Raw genomic sequence first — 21722 nt, forward strand, 5'->3', positions numbered from 1 at the left:
AACCAGCACATACTCCTTTAAATGTTAACATTTCTTAAAAAGAAATTTAGGTAGTATCATATCTTTTTCTTGTCCAGTTGCTGTGGTTAGTGCTTCCAGCACTATGTTGAATAAAAATGGAGAGAGTGGACATCCTTGTCTTGTTCCTGATCTTAAAGAAAAAGCTCTCAGTTTTTCACTACTGAGTATGCCATTAGCTGTGGGTTTTTCTTAAAATGATGTTGAGGTGTATGTTCCCTCTAAACCTACTTTCAGTTTTTATCTTGTACGGATGTTATATTTTGTCAAATGCTTTTACTGCATCTATTGAAATGATCATATGGTATTCAGTCTTTCTCTTATTAATATGATGTATCACATTGATTGATTTGCGAATACTAAACCACCTCTGCGTTCCTAGAATAGATCCCACTTGATCATGGTGAATGATTTTTTAATGAATAACAAATAAAGTAGCAGAAAGAAAAATTAAGGAAATAATCTCATGTATAATTATACCCAAAATAACAAAATTCCTAGAGAGAAACTTAATCAAGGAGGTAAAAGACCCATACTACAAAAACTATGAAACACTAATGAAAAAATTAAAGATGACACAAGTTGAAAGATATTCCATACTCACGGACTGGAAGAGCCAACATTGCTAAAACTCCAATACTACCCAAAGCAATCTACGGGTTTAATGCAATCACTATCAAAATGCCAACATTTTTCACAGAGCTAGTACAAACCACCCTAAAATCTGTACAGAACCACAAAGGACCCCAAACAGCCAAAGCAAACTTGAAAAAGAACAAAGTTGGAGACATCACAATCCCAATTTCCAAGATACACTGTAAAGCTATAATAATCAAAATAGTATGCTACTGGCAAAATAAATAAATAAATAAATAAATAAATAAATAAATAGGTACATAGATCACTGGAGCAGAATAGTGAGCCTTGAAGTAAAACCATGCTCGTGTGGTCAATGAATCTTTGACAAAGGAGGCAAGAATATATAATGGGGAAAAATGGTCTCTTCAACAAATGGTGGTTGGAAAACTGGACAGCTACTTGCAAAAGAAAGAAACTCTACCACTTTCTTACACCATACATAAAAATAAACTTAAAATGGATTAAAGACCTAAATGTGAGACATGAAAACACAAGACTCCTAGAAAAAAACATAGGCAGTAATTCCTTTGACATTGGCCATAAAAACATTTTTCTAGATGTGTCTCCGCAGGCAAGGGAAACAAGCAAAATTAAACTATTGGGACTAATCAAAATAAAAAGCTTTTGCAGAGTGAAAGAAACCATCAACAAAACGGGCTACTGAATGGGAGTAGATATTTGCAAATGGGAGATGTATTTGGTAAGGGCTTAATATCCAAAATATAAAAGAACTTATACAACTCAACACCAAAAAACCAAATAATTCTATTAAAAAATGGGCAGAGGACCTGAGTAAAAACATTCTGGAGAAGACATACAGATGATCAACAGACATGAAAAGATGCTCAACATCACTAATCAACAGAGAAGTGCAAATCAAAACCAAACTGAGATATCACTTTATACCCATCAGAATGGGTAAAATAATAAACAAAGAAATAGCTAGTGTTGGTGAGGATGTAGAGAATCCTTGTGTATTGCTGGTGGGAATGCAAATTGGTATAGCCACTGTGGAAAATAGTATGGAGGTTCCTCAAATACCAAAAATACAATTACCATAATATCCAGTAATTCCACTACCAGGTATTTACCTCCAAAAAACTAAAACACTAATATGGTTTTTTAAAAAGATTTTATTTATTTATTCATGAGAGACTCACACAGAGAGGGTGTGCGGGCAGAGGGAGAAGCAGGCTCCATGCAGGGAGCCTGACATGGAACTCGATCCCGGGTCTCCAGGACCAGGCCTTGGGCTGAAGGTGACACTAAACTGCTGACCCACCTCGGCTGCCCCTAAAACACTAATTTGAGAAGATATACGCACTCTGTTGTTTGTTGCAATATTATTTATACTAGCCAAGATAAGGAAGCAGCCCAAGTGTCCATGGATAAGTGAATGGATAAAAATGATGTGGTATATACATAAAATGAAATACTACTCAGGCATAAAAAAGAATGAAATCTTGACATTTGCAGCAACACAGATGGACATAGGGGATATAATACTAAAGTAAGTCAGAGAAAGTAAGTACCATATGATTTCATTTATATGTGGAATTTAAAGAACAAAACAAACAAACAGACAAATGTAAATAATAGTGAAGGGGAATATAAAGGAAGGGAGAAGAAATGTGTGGGGGATATCAGAAAGGGAGACAGAACATAAAGACTCCTAACTCTGGAAAACGAACGTGGGGTGGTGGAAAGGGAGGAGGGCGGGGGGTGGGGATTAATAGGTGACGGGCACTGAGGGGGGGCACTTGACAGAATGAGCACTGGGTGTTATTCTGTATGTTGGTAAATTGAACACCAATAAAAAATTAATTTATTAAAAAAAAAAGAAGAAAAGAGGCAAATAGAAAAACAGTATCTTAATTATAGGGAGCTAACTAGTGGTTGCCAGAGAGGAGCTGGGTAGAGGAATAGATGAAATAGAGAAAGAGAATTAAGAGTACATTTATCTTGATGAGCACTGGGAAATTTACAGAACTGTCGATCATTATACAACTGAAACTAATACAACACTGTATATTAATTATACTTCAACTTAAAAATTATAAAAAGAAAAAAAGAAAAATTTACAGATAGAAATCCTTTCATACAATATCACACAATTCTCTACCTTAAGCTGAAAACAATGAACCTAATTTCACCCTCTTCTTGATGACTAGGGTCACTGTTGCTGCTAGAGTAATGGCTTCAATGGTTATGGTCCCTTACTACTGAGCTTTTTTATTTTTTAAGTTTTTATGTTTGCTTTTTATAGTTTTTCTGCCACAGTAATAACTGTTACTTCTTGCTGTTGTCAGTGAGTCTGCTTCTAGCATTGATCTCTGTACTTGTAATTTGTAGTGGACTAGGAAATCACTTTGGCTGTGGGCCACCTTTATTTACCTGTTGAGTTTTGATTAACTATGGCTGTAGCCGTATCAAGTAAGTTACATGTGTGAAGAACGTAATCATGTTACAACAGAAAGCCAGGCGATCTTTCCTTTTGTAAAATTTGCTAGAGATGGAAGAATTTGAAAATTTTATTATCTCTGTTGAAAAACAGTTCCTTTCGCCAGGATGACTAAATTACTTTATATATCCCTTTGTAAGATGACAGGGAAGGGGTATCATTATAATAGCAACCATTTACTGGTTATTGGCAATACGCTAGGCTATTTATATGCCAATCTCTTTACAAAAATTTCCATCTATCCCTGCAAGGATCACAAATGATTGCTATTATTCCCATGCTGCAGATGAGAAAGCTGGAGCTAAAACTGGCCCAACAACAAGCTCAAGATCACAAAGCTAGTATGTACCATTTCTGAGATCTGACACCAGCCAATTTGATTCTCAATCCTGTGAGCTTTCCAACCTGCCTGTCAAGTAGAAATAATCACTGTTTACCTATTATAAAACTCAGAGGTGAAACTAACAACAATCATGACTGTCTCCAAAATTCCATAAAACAAGCACATAATAATTAAAAAGAATCCCAGAGCTTCTTACTCTGGCTAAAACGAAATATATAAGACCAGCTGGCTTAAAGAGATTTAAAAAAATGGACAAAATAGATGAAACAACAGTTTTCAGACACTGGACAGCAGGAAATTCAGGAAAACCTGCATTTCTAAGAAACTCAAGGAGTCCCACACAAAAGAAATACAAAGAAAAGGACACAAAGGTGCACCATGATGAAATTGCTCAAAAACACTGATAGTAAATCTTAAAAGAAGTCAGAGAAAAAAGGCAGAGAAACAAAGACAAGAATGACAACAGATTTCTTGTCAGAAACAATGCAAATGAGAAGATGGCAGAGCAAAATCTTTTGACTACTAAAAGAAAAAAAACCTGCTAGTATGTTTTTCAAAAACAAAGGCAAAGTAAAACACTTTTTCAGACATACAAGCACTGAAGTTCTGTCATCAACTGATCCACAGTTATAAAAAATGCTAAAGAAAGTCTTTCAGGTAGAAAGAAAATAATAGTAAATGGAAATATGGATGAAGAGAATCAAAATGGGGCACCTGGATAGCTCGGTTGAGCATCCAGCTCTTGATCTCAGCTCAGGGACCTGAGTTCAAGCTCTGTGTTGGGTCTCCACACTGGGCTTGGAGTATACTTAATATCAAAGGGGCGGGGGGGGGGGGGGAGTAACCATATGGGTAAATATGTAACAATTTTTCTTATTATACTTGACCCTTTAACAACAGGGTTTGAATAGCACTGGTTGGTTGACTTACATGCAGATTTCTTATAGTACTATAAATATATTTCTTTTTCTTATGATTTTCTTCATAACATTTTCTTTTCTCTAGCTTACTTTACAATAAGAATACGGCACAAAACATACAAAGTATGCATTAATTGACTGGTTATTGGTAAGGCTTCTAGTTAACAGTAGGGTTTAGTAGTTAAGTTTCTGGGGAGTCCAAAGTTACACGCATATTTTTAACTGTTCGGAGGTCAGCACCCTTAACACCCACATTGTTCAAAATTCAACTGTATTAAAATCTCTTTAATATAGAATTGACTTTTAAAACAAAACAACATTGTATTATGAACTTTACAACATATGGAGAAGTAAAGCTTATAATAATAGTATAAAGGCCTGCAAGAAGAAATACAAATACACTATTACAAGATTTGTATGCTACACATGAAGTGCTACTTTATTACTTGAAGATTAATTGGGATACATTAAAGAGGTATAACCACATACCTTTAATAAATTACCAAAATATTGAAAGTTATAGATGTAAATTGTAGCAGGCTGAATTCCTGCCCCACAAAGATCTCCATATCCTAATCCCCATGGCTATATTATCTTACATGGTAAAAAGGACTCTGCAGATGTGATTAAAGATCACAAGATGAGGAGATTATCCTAAATTATCTGGGTGGACCCATGCAATCAATCACAAGGGCCTTCATAAGAATGAGGCAGAAAGATTGAAGTCAATAGTAGATTTAGAAGCAAGAAGTCCAGGAGCTAGTAAATGCAGGTGGCCTCCAGAAGCTGAAAAAGGCAAAGAAATGATTCTCCCCTGAAGCCTCCAGAAAAGGAATAGAGCCCTACTGACCTTCATTTTAGACTTCTTATTCCCAGAACTGTAAGAGAATAAACTGGTATCATTTTAACCTACTGCATTTGTGGTAATTTCTTACAGCAACAATAGGAAACTAATACAGAAAACAGAGATGATCAGATTGGTGAGAAAAAAAGCAAGACTTAGCTATATGCTGCCTATAAGAAATCCACTTTAAATATAGAGCCACAAATAAAAAGGATGAAAAAGTGCATCACTCTAACATAATCAAAGGAAAGTTGGAATGGCTATATTATCAAGGTAGATTTTAGAGGAAAGAACATCACCAGAGATCATGATGATCATTTCATGATAGAGGAACCAATTCATCACGAAGACATAACAATCCTAAATGATTATGCATCTAATAACATTACTTCAAAATAGATGAAAGAAAAACTGAAAGAACTGCAAGAAGGGATAGACAAGCCTGCAATTAGAACTGGAAATTTCAATATACCCTTCGCTTAATAAATAATAGAACAAGTAGGAAATCACCAAGGATATAGAAGACTTGGGTAACCCCAACTTGACCTACTGAAATTTCTGTAACATCCAACAGAAGAACGTATATCTTTTTCACCAGAATGTATATTCTTTCCAAATGCATAAGGAAACATGATTTACCAGGACAAATCATGTTACACCAGAAAACAATTACAAATTAATTTAAAAGTATTCAAGTCATGCAAAGTATGTTCTCTGATCACAATGGAATTAAATGAAAAATAACAGAAAGATATCTGAAAAACCCCAAAATTTACAAGCCAAATGATACATGTCTAAGTACCCCAACAAGTCAAGTAAGAAATTAAAAGGGAAATTGGAGTTGAAGCTTTCTATGGGAATTCTGAACTTCTTTTGTAAGTCTTTCTTTCCGTCTAAGATCTCAAAAGAAAATTTTTTTTCTTAAGTTAGTATTTTGAATGAATTAAAATGAAAACACAACCTATCAAAATTTGTGGGATTTTGCTCAGGTAATACTGAGAAGGAAATTTATAGCACCAATAAACATCTAGGAGAAAATAAGAAAGGTCTTAAAGAAACAACCTCAGCTTCCACCTTAAAAACCTATACAAAGAACAAATTAAACCTCAAGGAAATTGAAGATATAACATAATTAAGATTTCAGAGCAGAAATCAGTGACATAGAAAACAGAACACAAGACAGATCAATGAACTCAAAAGCTTTTTTGCTGTTGTTTTTTGAGAAGATCAATAAAGTTCACCAATATGCAGCCAGACAGATAGGAAAAAAAGACACAAATTACCAATATCATGAATGAGAAAGAGGATATCACCAAAGATTGTACGGATGGTTGGTTTACCGTTAGAAGAAAAAAGGAAAATCAATATAATTTACAATATTAACAAACTAAAAAAAAAAAAGTCATGATTATCTCAATAAACTCAGAAAAAGTATTTTTGCAAACTCAACACCCATTATTTAAAAAAAAAAAAAAAAAAAAACTAAAAAACAACAAAAACAAAAACCAAACAAAGCACCACAACCTCTCAGCAAACTAGAACAGAGGGATCTTCCTCAGTTTGAAAAACCTACAACTAATACCATACTCAATGGAATGTCTGAATGCTTTCCCCCTGAGATCAGGGACAGGCAAGGATGTCTACTCCTATTTCTGTTCAACATTATATTGGAGATTATAGCCAAGACAAGAAACAGAGGCAAAACTGATTGAAATGGAGGAGGTAAAACAGTGTGCACTGCAGATGAAATGATAATACGTGCAGAAAATGCTAAGAAATCTACAAAACAGCCACTAATAAGTGAGTGCAGCAAGGTTGCAGGATACAAAGTCCATGTCAAGAAAAACAGTATTTCTACATAGCAGCAACATAAAAATGGAAATAGAAATTAAAAACTAATACCAACGACCAGGGTACCAAAAAATAGGACATACACGGAGTAAATTTGACAAAAGATATGCAAGACTTATATACTTAGAACTACAAAACACTGTTGAGAGAAATTAAAGAAAATCTAAATAAACAGGGAGACATACCATGTTTACAGATCAGGAACTTATACCATTAAGATGCCAGTTCTCACAATGATCTATAGTTTTAGTCCAATCCCAATCAAAATCCCCTCGGCTTTAAAAAAAAAAAAAAAGGAAATTGATGATCTAATTTTACAACTATATGGAAATGCAAAAGGACTTACAGAATAGCCAAAACAATTTTGGAAAAGAAAGGCAAGGTGGGAAGACTTATATTACCTGCTCTCAAGTCTTACTATAAAGCTACAGTAATCAGTATAGGTTGGTCTCAGGGCAAAAAACAGACCTATATATCAATAGAAAAGATACTGATATTTCTGGACCTCAGCAGAAGCCAGAAACAGACCAGAAACAGACCACTGTATATAAGACCAGCTGGTTTTTGACAATAGGACCAAGGCAATTCAATGAGGAAAAGATAAATTTTTTTAATCAAGTGGTGCAAAAAAAAAAAAAAAAAAAAAGAAAGAAAGAAAAAAATTACAAAAAAAAAAAAGAACCTGTACCCTTACCTCACACTACACACAAAAGGTAACTCAAAATGTAACATAAACCTATGTGCAAAACTTGAAACTATAAAACATCTAGAAGAAAACATAGAAATTTTTAGTTCTCATTTTGACAATTGTTTTTTAACATAAGATGCAAAAAGCATCAAACTCAAAAGGAAAACAAAACTGATAAACTGTACTTCATTGAAACAAGCTTTACTCTTTGAAGGACACTGTTAAATGTCAAAGAAAAAAAGGTAAGTCATATCTGAAAAGAAAGCACTATAAAACATATATCTGACAAAATACTTGTATCTAAACTATATAAAGATCTCTTATAATACAGTAATATGAAGACAAAACAAACAATGCTCAAAATATTTGCAGAATTCCCCCTCGGAAGATACAGAGATGGCAACAAAACAAAACAAAACACATGAACAATATGTCTAGGGGTACCTGGGCTGCTCAGTGGGTTAAGCAGCCGACTTGATTTCGGCTCAAGTCATGATCTCAGGGTCCTGGGATCAAATCCCACAAAGGGCTTTGCACTCAATAGGCTGCTTGAGGATCTCATCCTTCCCTCTTCCTCTGCACCCCCTGCCCCACATTCTCTTTAAATAAATAAATAAATAAATAAATAAATAAATAAATAAATAAATAAATCCCACAAAGGGCTTTGCACTCAATAGGCTGCTTGAGGATCTCATCCTTCCCTCTTCCTCTGCACCCCCTGCCCCACATTCTCTTTAAATAAATAAATAAATAAATAAATAAATAAATAAATAAATAAATAAATATCCACTATTACTGATTAGGAAAATGCAAATAAAAACCACATTTAGGGGCACCTGGGTGGCTCAGTGATTGAGCATCTGCCTCTGGCTCAAGTCTCGTGATCCTGTGGTCCTTGGATTAAATCTTGTATCAGACTCCCTACATGGAATCTGCTTCTCCCTCTGCCTATGTCTCTGCGTCTCCCATGAATAAGTATATACAATAAAAAAAAAAAAATTAAGATACCACTACATACTCATTTGGATGGTTACAATTAAGATGATTAACCATATCAAGTATAAGAAGCATGTGAAGCAAAGGAACTCTCATGCACAGCTGGGGATGGGGGCAGGGAATGTTAAACGATACAGCCAGCCACTTTGTAAAACAGTTTGGTAGTTTCAAAAAAGTTTAACATATACCTACCATAAGACTCAGACACTCCACCTCCAATTCTTTATTCAAGTGAAATAAGAGTATATATTCACACAAAGACTTGCATGTGAATGTTAATGACAGCTGTATACATAATTGCCAAAAAATGAAAACAACTCAAAGTCCATGAACTGGTGAAAGGATTTATAAATCTGGGATATCCATACGATGGAATACTAGTCAGCAATAAAACAAACAAAAAAATCAAGCTATTGATAAACACCCCAACATGGATGAATCTCAAAATACTTATGCTCAGTAAACGACATCAGACAAAAAACAGCATATACTTACATAAAATTCTAAAAAATGGGGATGCCTGGGTTGCTCAGTGGTTGAGCATCTGCCTGTGTTTCAGGGTGTGATCCCAGGGTCCTGGGATCGAGTCCCACCTTAGGCTCTCGACGGGGAGCCTGCTTCTCCCTCTGCCTATGTCTCTGCCTCTCTCTGTCTCTCATGAACAAATAAAATCTTTAAAAAAAATTCTAAAAAATGGAAAATATCCTATAGTGACAAAACAGATCAGTGGTTGTCTGAAGATAGGGAAGGGGAGGAGGAAGGGATGGATTATGAAGAAAAATGAGGAACCCTGAAGGTGACAGGTAGTCATTATCTTGTTTGTGGTGATGGTTTCATGATATATATTTGTCAAAATTCGGTAATCTGTACACTTGTAACAAGTGCAATTTACTGCACATCAATAATACCTCAATAAAGCTATAAAACAAAGTACTTAGTACAGTAAACCCTCTATAAATATGATTGTTATTAATATACAAAATCTTTAAAACAAAAAGAAAAAAAATGAGAAACCCAGATTACTTACTTCAAGAACATATTACTCATGATGTTCTCTCTAACTCAGAAATGGGGAAGCACTTACCAAAATCTCAAGTTCTCTGAGTTATCAAAAAATCTCACTTTCCTCCAAAGCACAAAGAACCTACCCAGCCATAGAAATGTAACAACAACAAAACAACCTTAAAAATGTGCAGTCACTAGAGAATGCTACAACATAGAAACCCTGGATGTCCAATGCTAATGTGAGGAGTGGGGGAGAAAGCTCCAACATTTCCAAGGCACTGGGGATTTAAATTCTAATGCTCCAAAAGGAATAACTTTGCAGTCCTCCTTACCTGTTTCCAGATTAGCAGTCTCCTGATCAATCCTTAATTAACAGAGATGCCTAAGGCACAGGGATAATAATCTAATTGATTACCTATACTGAAAATTATATTGAGTCCTTGACTTAAGTATGAGGCATTCATTTAATCATTACAATCCTATGAGCAAATGGAGGCACAGAAAGATATAATATACCTCCCCAAAGTCCTACAACCAGTAAATGGTAGAGCCTGAAGTCAAAGCCAGGCAATTTGATGAGGTCTGTGTTCTTTACCACAAAACTATCCCATAATGCCTTCACATATTAGACATGCTTTTTTACTTTACAACATGCCGATGGTAAAACCTGTATGTTAGCACTATGTACTTTCCCCTAAGATGCCTCATGACGATATTATAAGAATTAAGATACAAATGACATACTTTCAGATAGAAGACATTTTATAAATTATTACAATTTCTTTAAAAAGTAATTCTATTAGCTTAGAAACCACTAAAATGGAATCCTTAAAATAGATCACTCCTTCTGCCTTTATTCATTTTTATGATTAATTTAGTACCTCTAAATGAAAGTGGTTTTACATATTGAAACATCCTTTACAGGAAAAAGAAATCTATTTGATATTTTAGTACCCAATATTTCTTTTTAAGGCAAATTCCTTTCTTGCAATATAAGACACTAAGAATTTTGCTTTTTCTACAGAAACAGGAAGACAAATCCACATTTTTTTGCAGAGTAATTTACCTTGAAACAAATATTTATAGTTAGAAAAATGAGCACAAAACTTTTTAATAATCAATGCTATATAATTATTCATTTTCATTATTAAATGACACATTTAGTTGGTTACCTAGATAGATACATACGCATATAGTCAACCTTTTATTTTTCCGTGTAAGGCGTTATTGAACACCTGCTATATGCCAGGCATGGTTGCATGTGGTAGAGATAGAGCAGGAAATGAAACACAAGAATCTCTATGCTCTTGGCAGACATTCCAGAGGGGGCAGATACAGTATGTTCTTATTTGTTGTCCATCAGAGGATCAATCTAATGAGACAGGGGTCAGGAGTGCAGGGACTTGGTAGGGCAGCTGAAAAGAGAAGTGTGTAGCTGCCTTCTAAGCAGTCTGTCTTCAAAGATCCTTAGTTGAGATCAGAAGGGATAATATGTAAATTAGGTGGGGATGAACAGAAATTTGTTTCACCTCCTTGACTCATGAGAAAGAATTATACATAACAGATGCTAAGATCGAGGGTTAGGAAGTCTCTTCAAGGGCAAGAAGTCAGATGAGTATTTCCCATGTCCAGAAAGGGCTAGATGAAAAAAAGCTAAATGGAATTACACAGTGTTATTCAGCTTCTTTTCATCATCTCATGATCTCACCAAAAATAAAATATTCCCATTTTCACCTCTAATTGAGAGACAGTTCTTTAATGAACAAAGTAGTTCAAAGCTAAACTCACTATTAAATTTCATGTCAAGAAATAGGTACCATATGAGAGTCCCAAAATAAAGTTATAAAACTGAAACTAATTCTGTCAATTGAGTGGTAAAATTAGATAACACTAAATATTATATAATTTTTACAGCATAAAACAAAATGTAGTCCAATAAGAAATAAATCACTAGATTTAAAAAAAAAAAAAAATCAGTTGCATGTATACAAAGCCCAGACTTTCAAACAAATTTCCTCAAATTGTTCTGGTAGAAATGAAACATTTTTCAATTATTGCACATACAAGCATTAGATTGTACCAATTTTAAACCAATTTGTTTCTTGTATGAAAGTAATAATGCGGATAACTTTATTATTCTATTGAACTCCCTTAATAAATTGCTACTCATCTAAGCCAAAGGCTAAGGGCTCTTGTAGAGTTTCAGAATTATAGAAGAATCAAACAAAGGCCCTTTAGCCAGTAAGTGCCCCCCTGTGAAGAATTCCCTTTACAAAATCCCTGATATAATGGGTTTCACTGTTTGCCACCATTGAAAATATATAAGTCCCTCCTTATTTTAAATCCACATTTGCTTCCCTCAATTTCCATCTACTTGTATTAGTTCTTTACTAGAAATCAAAATAAGCTGTCCTCTTCACTGCTACCTTTTCATAGGCAGCTATGAATCTCCTCACTACTCAAGGCTCCCCTTCTCAGCCTCAAACATGCCCAGTTCCTTCAAATATTTTTCATATAATTATGGCACATACTGTTTTAAGATGCATGTACCACTTCATTCAAACCTCATCTTAAATCTACATGTACAGTGGTACAACTTTTCTTCACTTAAAAAATTCTTAACAAATGCTGAAGCTTAACAATTAAGCTCTCTTTAAAAAAGCATATGTTTTCTCCAACTTTTGCTTGTAGAAATGCTTTTCTGAATCGAAATGAAGTTCTCAGAAGCCATGCCAATAACTAAGTCATTGGCATTATTTATTTTACTTATTTTTGAAGGAGTGGGCCAGAACATGCACAGCTATTAGATTTTAAAAAGAGATCACACAAAACAACTAGTTTGTCTAGCATTAATGCATAAAGCAGGTTTATTTAAGTAATGGTCAACAGACCATGCTGGGATGCTTGCTAAAAATACAATTCCTAGATCTTTCCAGGCTATGGAATCAGGATCTCTGGAATGGGGCCTGGAGATCTGCAGTTTGAAGAGCAAACTATATAAATAATCCTCGGAAATTCTGAGGTTTAAGAATCATGGCCTGAAGATTTAAATTGGGTTTTTGCCTCCTAAAAAAGACAATTTTAAGTATCTTACCTGTAGCCCAGGAATAAATCGACTATCCTTTTCAACCACCAAAAGTTCAGCAACATTAGCATTGAGAATTGATCTTGTGATTCCTCCTGGCCCAGGGCCCACTTCATAAACATAAGCGTTTGTCAGATTGCCAGCTTTTCTTACAATTTTATCTAGAAAAAAGAATGTTTTAATTACCTTGATAAATTTCAACGTACAAAATTTAACAACAGTCTCCACAAATTCTTATCAACCATTACTCAACTAGTCTTTTATACCGTATTTATCCAATTACTTACCTCTTAACCTAAACCAATATGGTTTAGGCCATTCAGTATTCTACTATATGATTGAATTGTATTATCAGTCTCTTAAAAATAAGATTGTGACAAATTTCCTAATTTAAATATAGTTAATGCTGTATTTTTGCATCTGTTCTTCTGCCAAACCTATCAATTCCTAAGACCAACTGGGTAAGCATATACCATCTCTCTACAGTGCCAAATATTGAATATTTGAATAAGACTAGTTTCACGTTCGTAATTTCCAATGCTGGTAGTTTTAAATCCCAAAGCTAGCTGTCTCATTTTCACCTATAAACAACTAATTGGTCACAGCAACAAGTTCCTAGATCATAGGACTAGCAGAAATTTAGATTCTTGGTCATTTTTAGGAAGTTAAACTTCTCAGAGGAAGTGTTTTAAGCTTTACAAATATGCAAATTGATATGGAAAAGTCAATGTTTTCAATTGATCAACCTCTTTAAGTTAGCAGATATTAAGAAATCATGAAAAAGATTATTGAGGATTCATTGCAACCAATTATCACTTCTGATAAAACATATAACAGGCTGGTCTTACTGACTGAGATACTAAATTCCAAGTAACTGGGTCTCCTGGGATAGTGGAAATTTAGCCACTGAAAACATTATCAGCACTTCTTTGCAGTATTCACTGAGACGGTATGGCACCACTTTTTGTAGGCCGAAATGCAAAAATAGTTTTGTCTCTCTCTTTTTTTTTTTTTTTTTTTTAAGATTTACTTATTCTAAAGAAAGGCAGGGGAGGTGGGAGAGGTCAGGCACAAGAGCACCTGTGAGTGGGGGTGGGGGAAGGGCAGAGGGAGCGGGAGAGAGAGTCTCAAGCAGACTCCCACTGAGCACAGAGCCCCACACTGGGCTCAATTTCACCACCTCAAGATCATGACCTGAGTGGAAATCAAGAGTGGTACACTTAATGGACTGAGCCACCCAGGCGCCCCCAAATAGCTTTTAACTAGCGCTGGGAGGGAATTAATATATGCTCACCAACAATTTGTTTTAGATGCTTTACATGCTTGCTCCCTTGCATCTCACAATCCTTCCAACCCTTCTAATGCATTAAGAACTACTATCCCAATTTAACTTCTCTGAACTTTTCAATTTCCTTGTCTGTTGTTTCATGTGTACAAAGTCATCTAGAAAGAAAAGGGAAGAGAAGGGACTCCAGCTCAGGGGTAAATTCTAAAGCGATCCTTCCTCCACTACACACCAATGCCTTTCAGAGGCAACAGAGTTGATACAGTAAGCACAGGTATTATGGATTTAAATCCTCATTTTTTTTTTTTAAATGAGGTGCCACCATAGTAGAGGTCAGGGGCTCTGCCCTCAAACTCTTCAGGCACATTCCAATACAGTATCAAAGAGGCACTGTCAATTCGCTAAATATCTGCTCCCATCTGAGCTTCTTACCCCAGACAAGTACTTTAATCTTCCTTCACGTTGGTTCCCAGAGAAGGAATAGTATCTAGATTCCAGAATTTACTCCTAAGGATGACTAAAGGCTCACACAAGATACTGTACACAAAGGATTTTTTTTAACATCAAAAATATAAAGACCTGTATCTTCCGTCTTAAGAATGGAACTTTATTAAAAAAAAAAAAACAAAAAGGAAAGGCGCTTTATTTACCTATAGAATGGGACTAGTGACTGGCAGACAAGGCCAGTTCTAGTTACTGCTAGAACTAAAGAATTTTAGAGGTGGATAACTCTTTAAAGCTCTCGAAGTAGGGGCCCTCCTCCAATTAACAGAAGAGAAACTGAAGTTTAGTCAAGGTATTTTACCCTAAGTCCTATTTCTACTGGTAGCACGAAGACTCCACATCCAAGAAATAAAATATCTTATTTCATACGTCACTTAACTGAAAAAATCAACTTTTGGGGTATGATTTGCTGATCTTTCCAGGTTCTCAAGAGGGGCCAAAATGGAACTAAGTACCAAATTCCCCAATACGGTAAATTCTCCAGCAGTGGACCTATTGCTAATACATGTTATTCTTGCAACCTCACCTTTCAGAAGAAACTATCACCAAGATACGGGGCGGGGGAGAGGGGGTGGCGGTTAAACGAATGTATATCAAACTCTGCACTCCAGACTGGCTCACTTTATGGCACATAAAATTTTACCGCATAAAAAGGGACTTAAAATAAGGGGTGGGAATGTGAGCTTACTAAAAGTGCAAGCTCCTTGAGGACAGACTTTGCCTGGTTCACCCCCCAGCTGCGTCTCCAGCACCAGCACGCCGCAGGCTGTCTGATACGCATTTACCGAGTATCTGCACCCTCAAGAGTTTTGCATTCAACAGGTAACCCTTTAAATAACGTCATCCAAAAAAAAAAAAAATAAAATAAAATAAATAACGTCATCCCACGAGCGACACTCTTGCGACACGTTACTGAAAAACTCCCTGCACTAATACAAATTCTGACAGCTTTAAACTGCAAGAGAGGTCAAAGTCGCACGTGCAGCCCCAGGCCGTGGGTTGGCACACCGTGATTCCAACTTCCACATGCGCCTCAGGACACGCGACCCCGGCCTCCCCTAGCGTCTGCTCGGCGTCTGCACAGCCTGCCTGCACTAGCCCACGGCGAACACCCGCGAGCACGCCCTCCTGCAGGCCAACCACCCACAAAGCGGTAGAAGGCCCTGACCTACGGCCCCCTGCCCATCGCCTGACCCCAGAAACCCGCCCGCAGGTCCAGGCCAGCTCCCTGACCCACGTGCCCGGGGATGCGGGGGAGACAGCCGGGCAGCCCTGAGAAGACAGCCACCTGTCAGCCTCAAGTCCAGGAGAAAATTCTGGGACAGTTGCTTCGCGGCGTGCAGCCTGAACAACTTAATGATTTCTCGAATCGTGGGCAACGGCGGGAGTCGGAAAGTACTCAGCGTCCCGGACGCAGCCATCCAGCCCCGCGGAACCGTCCACTTTGCACCGCGGCCTTTCCGCGCTGCTCTTAAATCCTCCAGGGAGGATGGCGGGAGCCGCGAGCATTAAGGCCCGCCCCCGAGCCCGCTCTATTGGTCGGATGTACCTCGCCGGAAGCTGGGAGGGCAGACAGGAAATCCGGACGCATCCAGAGCGCATGCGCCGTTTCTCGCTAAGCGCGACGCGGGCTGGGCTTACGCTGTGTTCCTCCGGTGACGGAGCGGAGCCCGGGGGCGGGGCCTCTCCTGGTGGGCGGGGCCGCTCCTGGTGGGCGGGGCCGCTCCTGGTGGGCGGGGCCGCTCCTGGTGGGCGGGGCCGCTCCTGGTGGGCGGGGCCAGGGCGGCCTGGAGGCGGGGACCTCACGTTCCCACCGGGTCTCGGAGGGGTGGGTCTCAGGAGCTTGGCGCCTCGGAACGTCCCCTGGGGCTTCTGGCGGTTGGACTTGCCGCGTTCCCCTCCGTGGATAATTGCGGGAAAGACAATGATTAGAGGCAAAACTATCGGTTGCTAACAGTTTTCTCTTATGGTAGATGTTTTCAAAACATCGGCATTGTAGGGGTGCCTGGGTGGCTCCGTGGTTAAGTATCTGCCTTGGGCTCAGGTCTTGATCCTGGGGGCCTGGGATCGAGTCCCCCCCCCCCCCCCCCACCGCATCGGGCCCTCTGCAGGGGGCCTGCTTCTCCCTCTGCCTGTGTCTCTGCCTCTCTTTCTGTGTCTCTCACGAATAAATAAATCTTAAAAAAAAAAAAAAAAGAACTGGCATTGTAGGTGCTGATGGCAGGTTTCTAACTTCTTTCAGCCTTAGTCTTTCATCTGTTAAATGGACATATCTACCTTAAGGTTGCAAGAACTAAAAGAGGAGTCGCCTGGTGTGCAAGGCATGGGTCAGCTGGTGATCAGTGGTGGCCTTGCTACCGCAAGGATCTGGCAGATGATCCCGGCCAGAGCGGTTAAGGAGGAGCGCAGTTTGTGGTGAGAAGGGCCGGAGGTAGAATCCAACTCTTCTGCCCCCTTTAAATGTATCCAGTGAGAAAAGCTGCCCTGTTTAGAGTTCAGGAAGTGTTTTCAAATATGTCGAGTATTTGTTTTTGAGCATTTCACCAACAGTCTTATGATATAAATATAACTAGTCTCTAGTGAAAGCGGAGGAAACAAAAACTTAAGTGATACAAATTAATTGATGCTCACAAAACTAGAAAATAATGGAACCCAGACCCAATCTAAGTTTCTGGACATGCATAGTGGCTACTTTTTGTAGTCATCTGCCTTTGCATTGAATGTTAGTTGCCACTCCTTGTTTGCCTTCCCCAGATTTTCTTTCTTTTTTTTTTTCCCCCAGATTTTCTTACTGCCCCTTGCTGCTCCAAGTATTGCAGTCTCTTCTTGCAGTACTTGGAAAGGTAAGGATGAAAAGGAAGGGAAATAAACATGATAATACTTGTAATAGCTAACATTTGCCCAATGGTTCCCAAAGTACCAGCTTCACAGCTGAGTGCTTTACAACTGTTATCTCATTAATTGTTACAAAAGATAAAGGCTTAGAGAGGTTCAGCGCTGTGTCCTAGGCTGCATAGCTAATAAGTAGTGGAATCAGGATTTGAATCCACAAGTCTGTGTCCAGAGCCTGCTTTTTAAGCGGTACAATCAATGTTGAGAGGTCATTTGACTCACCTAGGATGGTTATATCTAAGGTCAAAGACTCAAATCTGAATTCTGTTTATTATAACAGGAAACAACAAAGCAAAGATTGAACTCTCTCTGCTATGTGGGAGAATTTAGCTTTCCTGACCGTGTTTTTTGCAAATTGCTGCCTTGATCACAAGTGAATCAACATTTTTTATTTCTCAGAGTGGTGAGTTTACAATAAAGCTAATGGAAAACCAAGTACCTGCAGATATGATAAGAGTGAAATTGAATGAAATTTTCGCTGAAATCTCAATGGAAAACCCAACCACTTCCTATTGGAGCTATATTAAAAGAACTGTGAGATAATCTGACATAGCTCCTAGCTTTAGAAAATTGGGACATGACTCTCATAGAGGTAAGGTGATTTGCCCAAGGTGGCATAGAAATGTAGTTTGAAAGCCTAAACTCTTGATTCAGAGTCCTTATATTCCACAGTATACACAGGCATTCATTTACAATTACATATAATTATTTCCTTTACTCCTCATGGTGTTCCTATGTGAATGAGATTGTTATCATTCTTTTACTGTGAAGGACGTCATTATCCAGGATTGCACAGCAAGGTACAGAAAGAAGACTTAACCATAAATTTTTTCTTTTCCGAGTTCTGATCTCATGGGTCACACCCCTCAAGTATTATTTTTAAGTTAACTAAGATATGTTAATTTTATAATCTTATTTAAATAAATGGAGTTAGTCTGAGCATAAGCTTAAGGTTACAATTTTCCTATGGCTATTTAACTAAAACAATTACAATAAATATGTGCTAAGCTACAAAATCAATATAAATGATGCAAGGTGTTTAATCACTGCTCTTTTTTTTAAATTCTATTTATTCATTCATGAGAGACACAGAGAGGCAGAGACACAGGCAGAGGGAGAAGCAGGCTCCATGCAGGGAGCCCGACGCGGGACTCGAGGGACTCGATCCGGGGTCCCCAGGATTACACCCTGGGCCAAAGGCAGCGCCAAACCCGCTGAGCCACCCAGGCTGCCCTAATCACTGCTCTTAAGGCAGGATTTTGTTTTCTTAAAGTTCAGTTTACTAAGGTCACAGCATGCCTTGTAATGATTTTCTCATTGGTTTTCTGGATTCAAATTACCACCAAATCTTTGCTCAGAATTTTTGCCATTGTACGCTGCCTTTCCCTTGGAGGACATGGAAGCTACATATTAAGGTCTGCTTGTATCTGTTTTCATTCACTTGGAAACAAATGAAGTTGAATTACTCTGTGTTAATGCTCTCCTGAAGATATATGTTGCATGGCAGCTATATGGAGGATATTCAGATAATCTAGAATGTGCTCACATGGACTTTTTTAAAGATTAGCACCAAAAATCATCAGAGTACCTGGGTGACTCAGTGGATTAAGCATCCAACTCTTGATTTTGACTCAGGTGTTGATCCCAGGTTTGTGAAATCAAGCCCAACATGGGGCTCTGTGCTCAATGGGGAGTCTGCTTAAGATTCTCTCTCCCTCTCCCTCTCCCTCTTCCTCTCCCACATGTATGCTTCCTTTCTCTCTCTAATAAATGTAAAAAAAAAAAAAAAGATTAGCACTAACATAAACAACAAAATTAAAAGGAGTAAAAACATGGTTTATGTGGAGAATTTGTGGATTCCTGAGAATTTATCCTTTTTTATCCTTATATCAAAATATGAGAATTATTGTCTTAGACCTGCTACATTCAATAACCAACATTTGTGAAGTTACAACCTATTATACAAAGTTTCCCAAGTTACTTCATTTAATTCTTATTTCAATTCTGTGATGTAGGTTTACAACAGTATCAGGTGAGCAATGTTATGGTGCTGGTAAGTGTGCAGCTGAATCTCAAATTCTGATCTTCTGAGTCTCCTCTGCTCTTTTATTACCTCTGGCATGTGTTAAATAATTGTTGAACTCAATTTTTAAAATTCCATTTTAGGAGAATCTTCCAAGTTTTTAATAGTTCTTGAGATCTAATTTTTATCATCATAAATACTGATCCTCGGTCCTTTAATTTTCAGAAAATTATGCAAAACTCCTGGCAAAGCCTATGAAATCAGCAGGGGGTGTTTTAGTAGTGTATTTCACATATTAATGTAAGCAGTTTTATCCCTTAAAAGAGAAGTATGCAGTTTCATCAGTTTTGAAGCTTTGAAGTATCTGCTTCATCTAGATACAGATTTTAACATGCTAAAATATTATAATTAATACAGAAATTACTAGCCCCACCTATCAGTGAAATGAAGAACTACAAATGACTCATACTGCACTGTGGTACAGAATTCTAATTTTCATAGATCCCAGAATGGTTATATAGCAAAATCACTTATTATTTTAAGTATTTACTTTAATGAAAATGCATATGTGACTTTATTTGGCAAAGTGATTTAGTATCTATTTATAGAAAAAGTGCTAATTCCAAAAGGTTGTCATTTTACAGTTCCCTGAAATAGACTTGAAAGCCACAAAGAGCAATATCTCTCTGCCGCGTGGGAATTTTCAGAGAAAATTAAATGTGGCTTGGAATTGCCAAATTGAACTTTATAAAATGACTAGTATGGTATGTAAAGTGCCCTTTTCTGATACTATTTTATAATTTCACATAATATGACTCAATATGAGTTAATGCTCTTGAGAAATATTAACAGCTGCCTTTTGCACATATTTAGTTTTTTTTTTTAAATGGTTGTTTGATGCCCACTGTTCATAAAGGAATCTAGTGACCTACCTAGAGGGAAGAAAGAAATACATGATAATTCCAAACAGACAGACCAAATTACTTACTCTTTGGGGATAGAAGCAGGACAACTTGTAGCAAGCAGGCTAATTGCCTGAGGAAACCATGTAACAGTTACCATATTTTTAAAAATATAGGGTTTTCACTATTCCGACAGTATTTGAAAGCCTGCAGATTACCCCCAAAGGTCTGTGAATTATCGTCAAGTATCCTAACGAGGTGATGAGGACAGACAACCTTTTCGACTCAGGATGCTTTAGAGAGCTATGGGTAAGGGATTTCTTTTTCCCTGGACATTTAAGCAAAACCTTTTTGTGAATGAAGAGAAAAATCAGCATTTGCTGAAGCATTGAAAAATAATTATTGCATTAATGATTTATTATTTATTATAATTATTTTATTAGTATATTAATTTTGTTAATATATTTAATTTATTAATACTTTATTATGTTTATAATATTAATAGCTTTTTAGTCAAAGCCTCAACATTTAATTGGGAAAAAGTTTAAGAATAAATAAAATTGTGAATATGAACACATTTACATTGAAGGCTTTTCTGCAGTTAAAAATTGATGCAGAGCAAACTGCTCTGTGAATGGAGAGGCTCTGGGTTTAAGCAGTAGTGGGCCTCTCTGGACACTTTGGTGACAGCTCTGTCCTTCCCCAGCAAAAGGACTACAGGTAGACTACTACATAAGGCCACATATAGTCCTTCTTTCTCCTTCTAGGTCCCTTCTCCTTGACTCTCACTATGTCAAACCCCAGAGACCCAAGAGTATAGGCCGAGGCCACAGGAGGGAGGCAGTGCCCTGTGCACACACTTGGCCTGTGATCTGCCTTTCTCTGTACAAGTTAGTGAGTTGGAATTCATTTACAGCCACTAGCTACCTATTCCCCCAACTGAGAAGGGGGAGGTGAATACAAAAGGAAGAAGGATGGAGGAGTCTTGTTCAACCTCAAGGGGCAGAACCAGAGAAGGGTGTTGGCATGCTTTCATTTCCCTTTTGGCCCACCTGGAGTCCAGTGCCTTCAGACTGCTACTGGACTTACCTCTACCCTACTAGACTTCCCCTCCTCTCAGTCATCCCAACTTTCCTTACCATGCTCTGCACTTCCAAGTTGAACTATCATTCCCCTAATGAGTTTCAGCTATTGGGTTAAATAACCTAGAACAAGCGTTCTTATTCTTTCCCAGTACAATGATTGATGTTTCTCCAGTTTGGGAAC

The 21722-nt window shown here is 37.5% G+C and overlaps 1 protein-coding gene across 1 annotated transcript in view; it reads right to left on the reverse strand.

Annotated features, from left to right (window-relative positions):
* TFB1M (transcription factor B1, mitochondrial) overlaps positions 1-16173 on the reverse strand; it is a 70385-nt gene extending 54212 nt beyond the window's left edge. Inside the window, exons 1-2 of the mRNA XM_038526410.1 lie at positions 15928-16173; positions 12860-13011 (exon numbers count right to left, since the gene is read on the reverse strand). Of these exons, the coding sequence (XP_038382338.1) occupies positions 12860-13011; positions 15928-16060 (285 nt within the window). The 5' untranslated portion in view covers positions 16061-16173. The remainder of the gene's footprint in view (positions 1-12859; positions 13012-15927) is intronic.
* Positions 16174-21722: the final 5549 nt, after the last annotated feature.

Source organism: Canis lupus, chromosome 1 (assembly GCF_011100685.1).
Source record: "Canis lupus familiaris isolate Mischka breed German Shepherd chromosome 1, alternate assembly UU_Cfam_GSD_1.0, whole genome shotgun sequence".
NCBI lineage: Eukaryota > Metazoa > Chordata > Mammalia > Carnivora > Canidae > Canis > Canis lupus.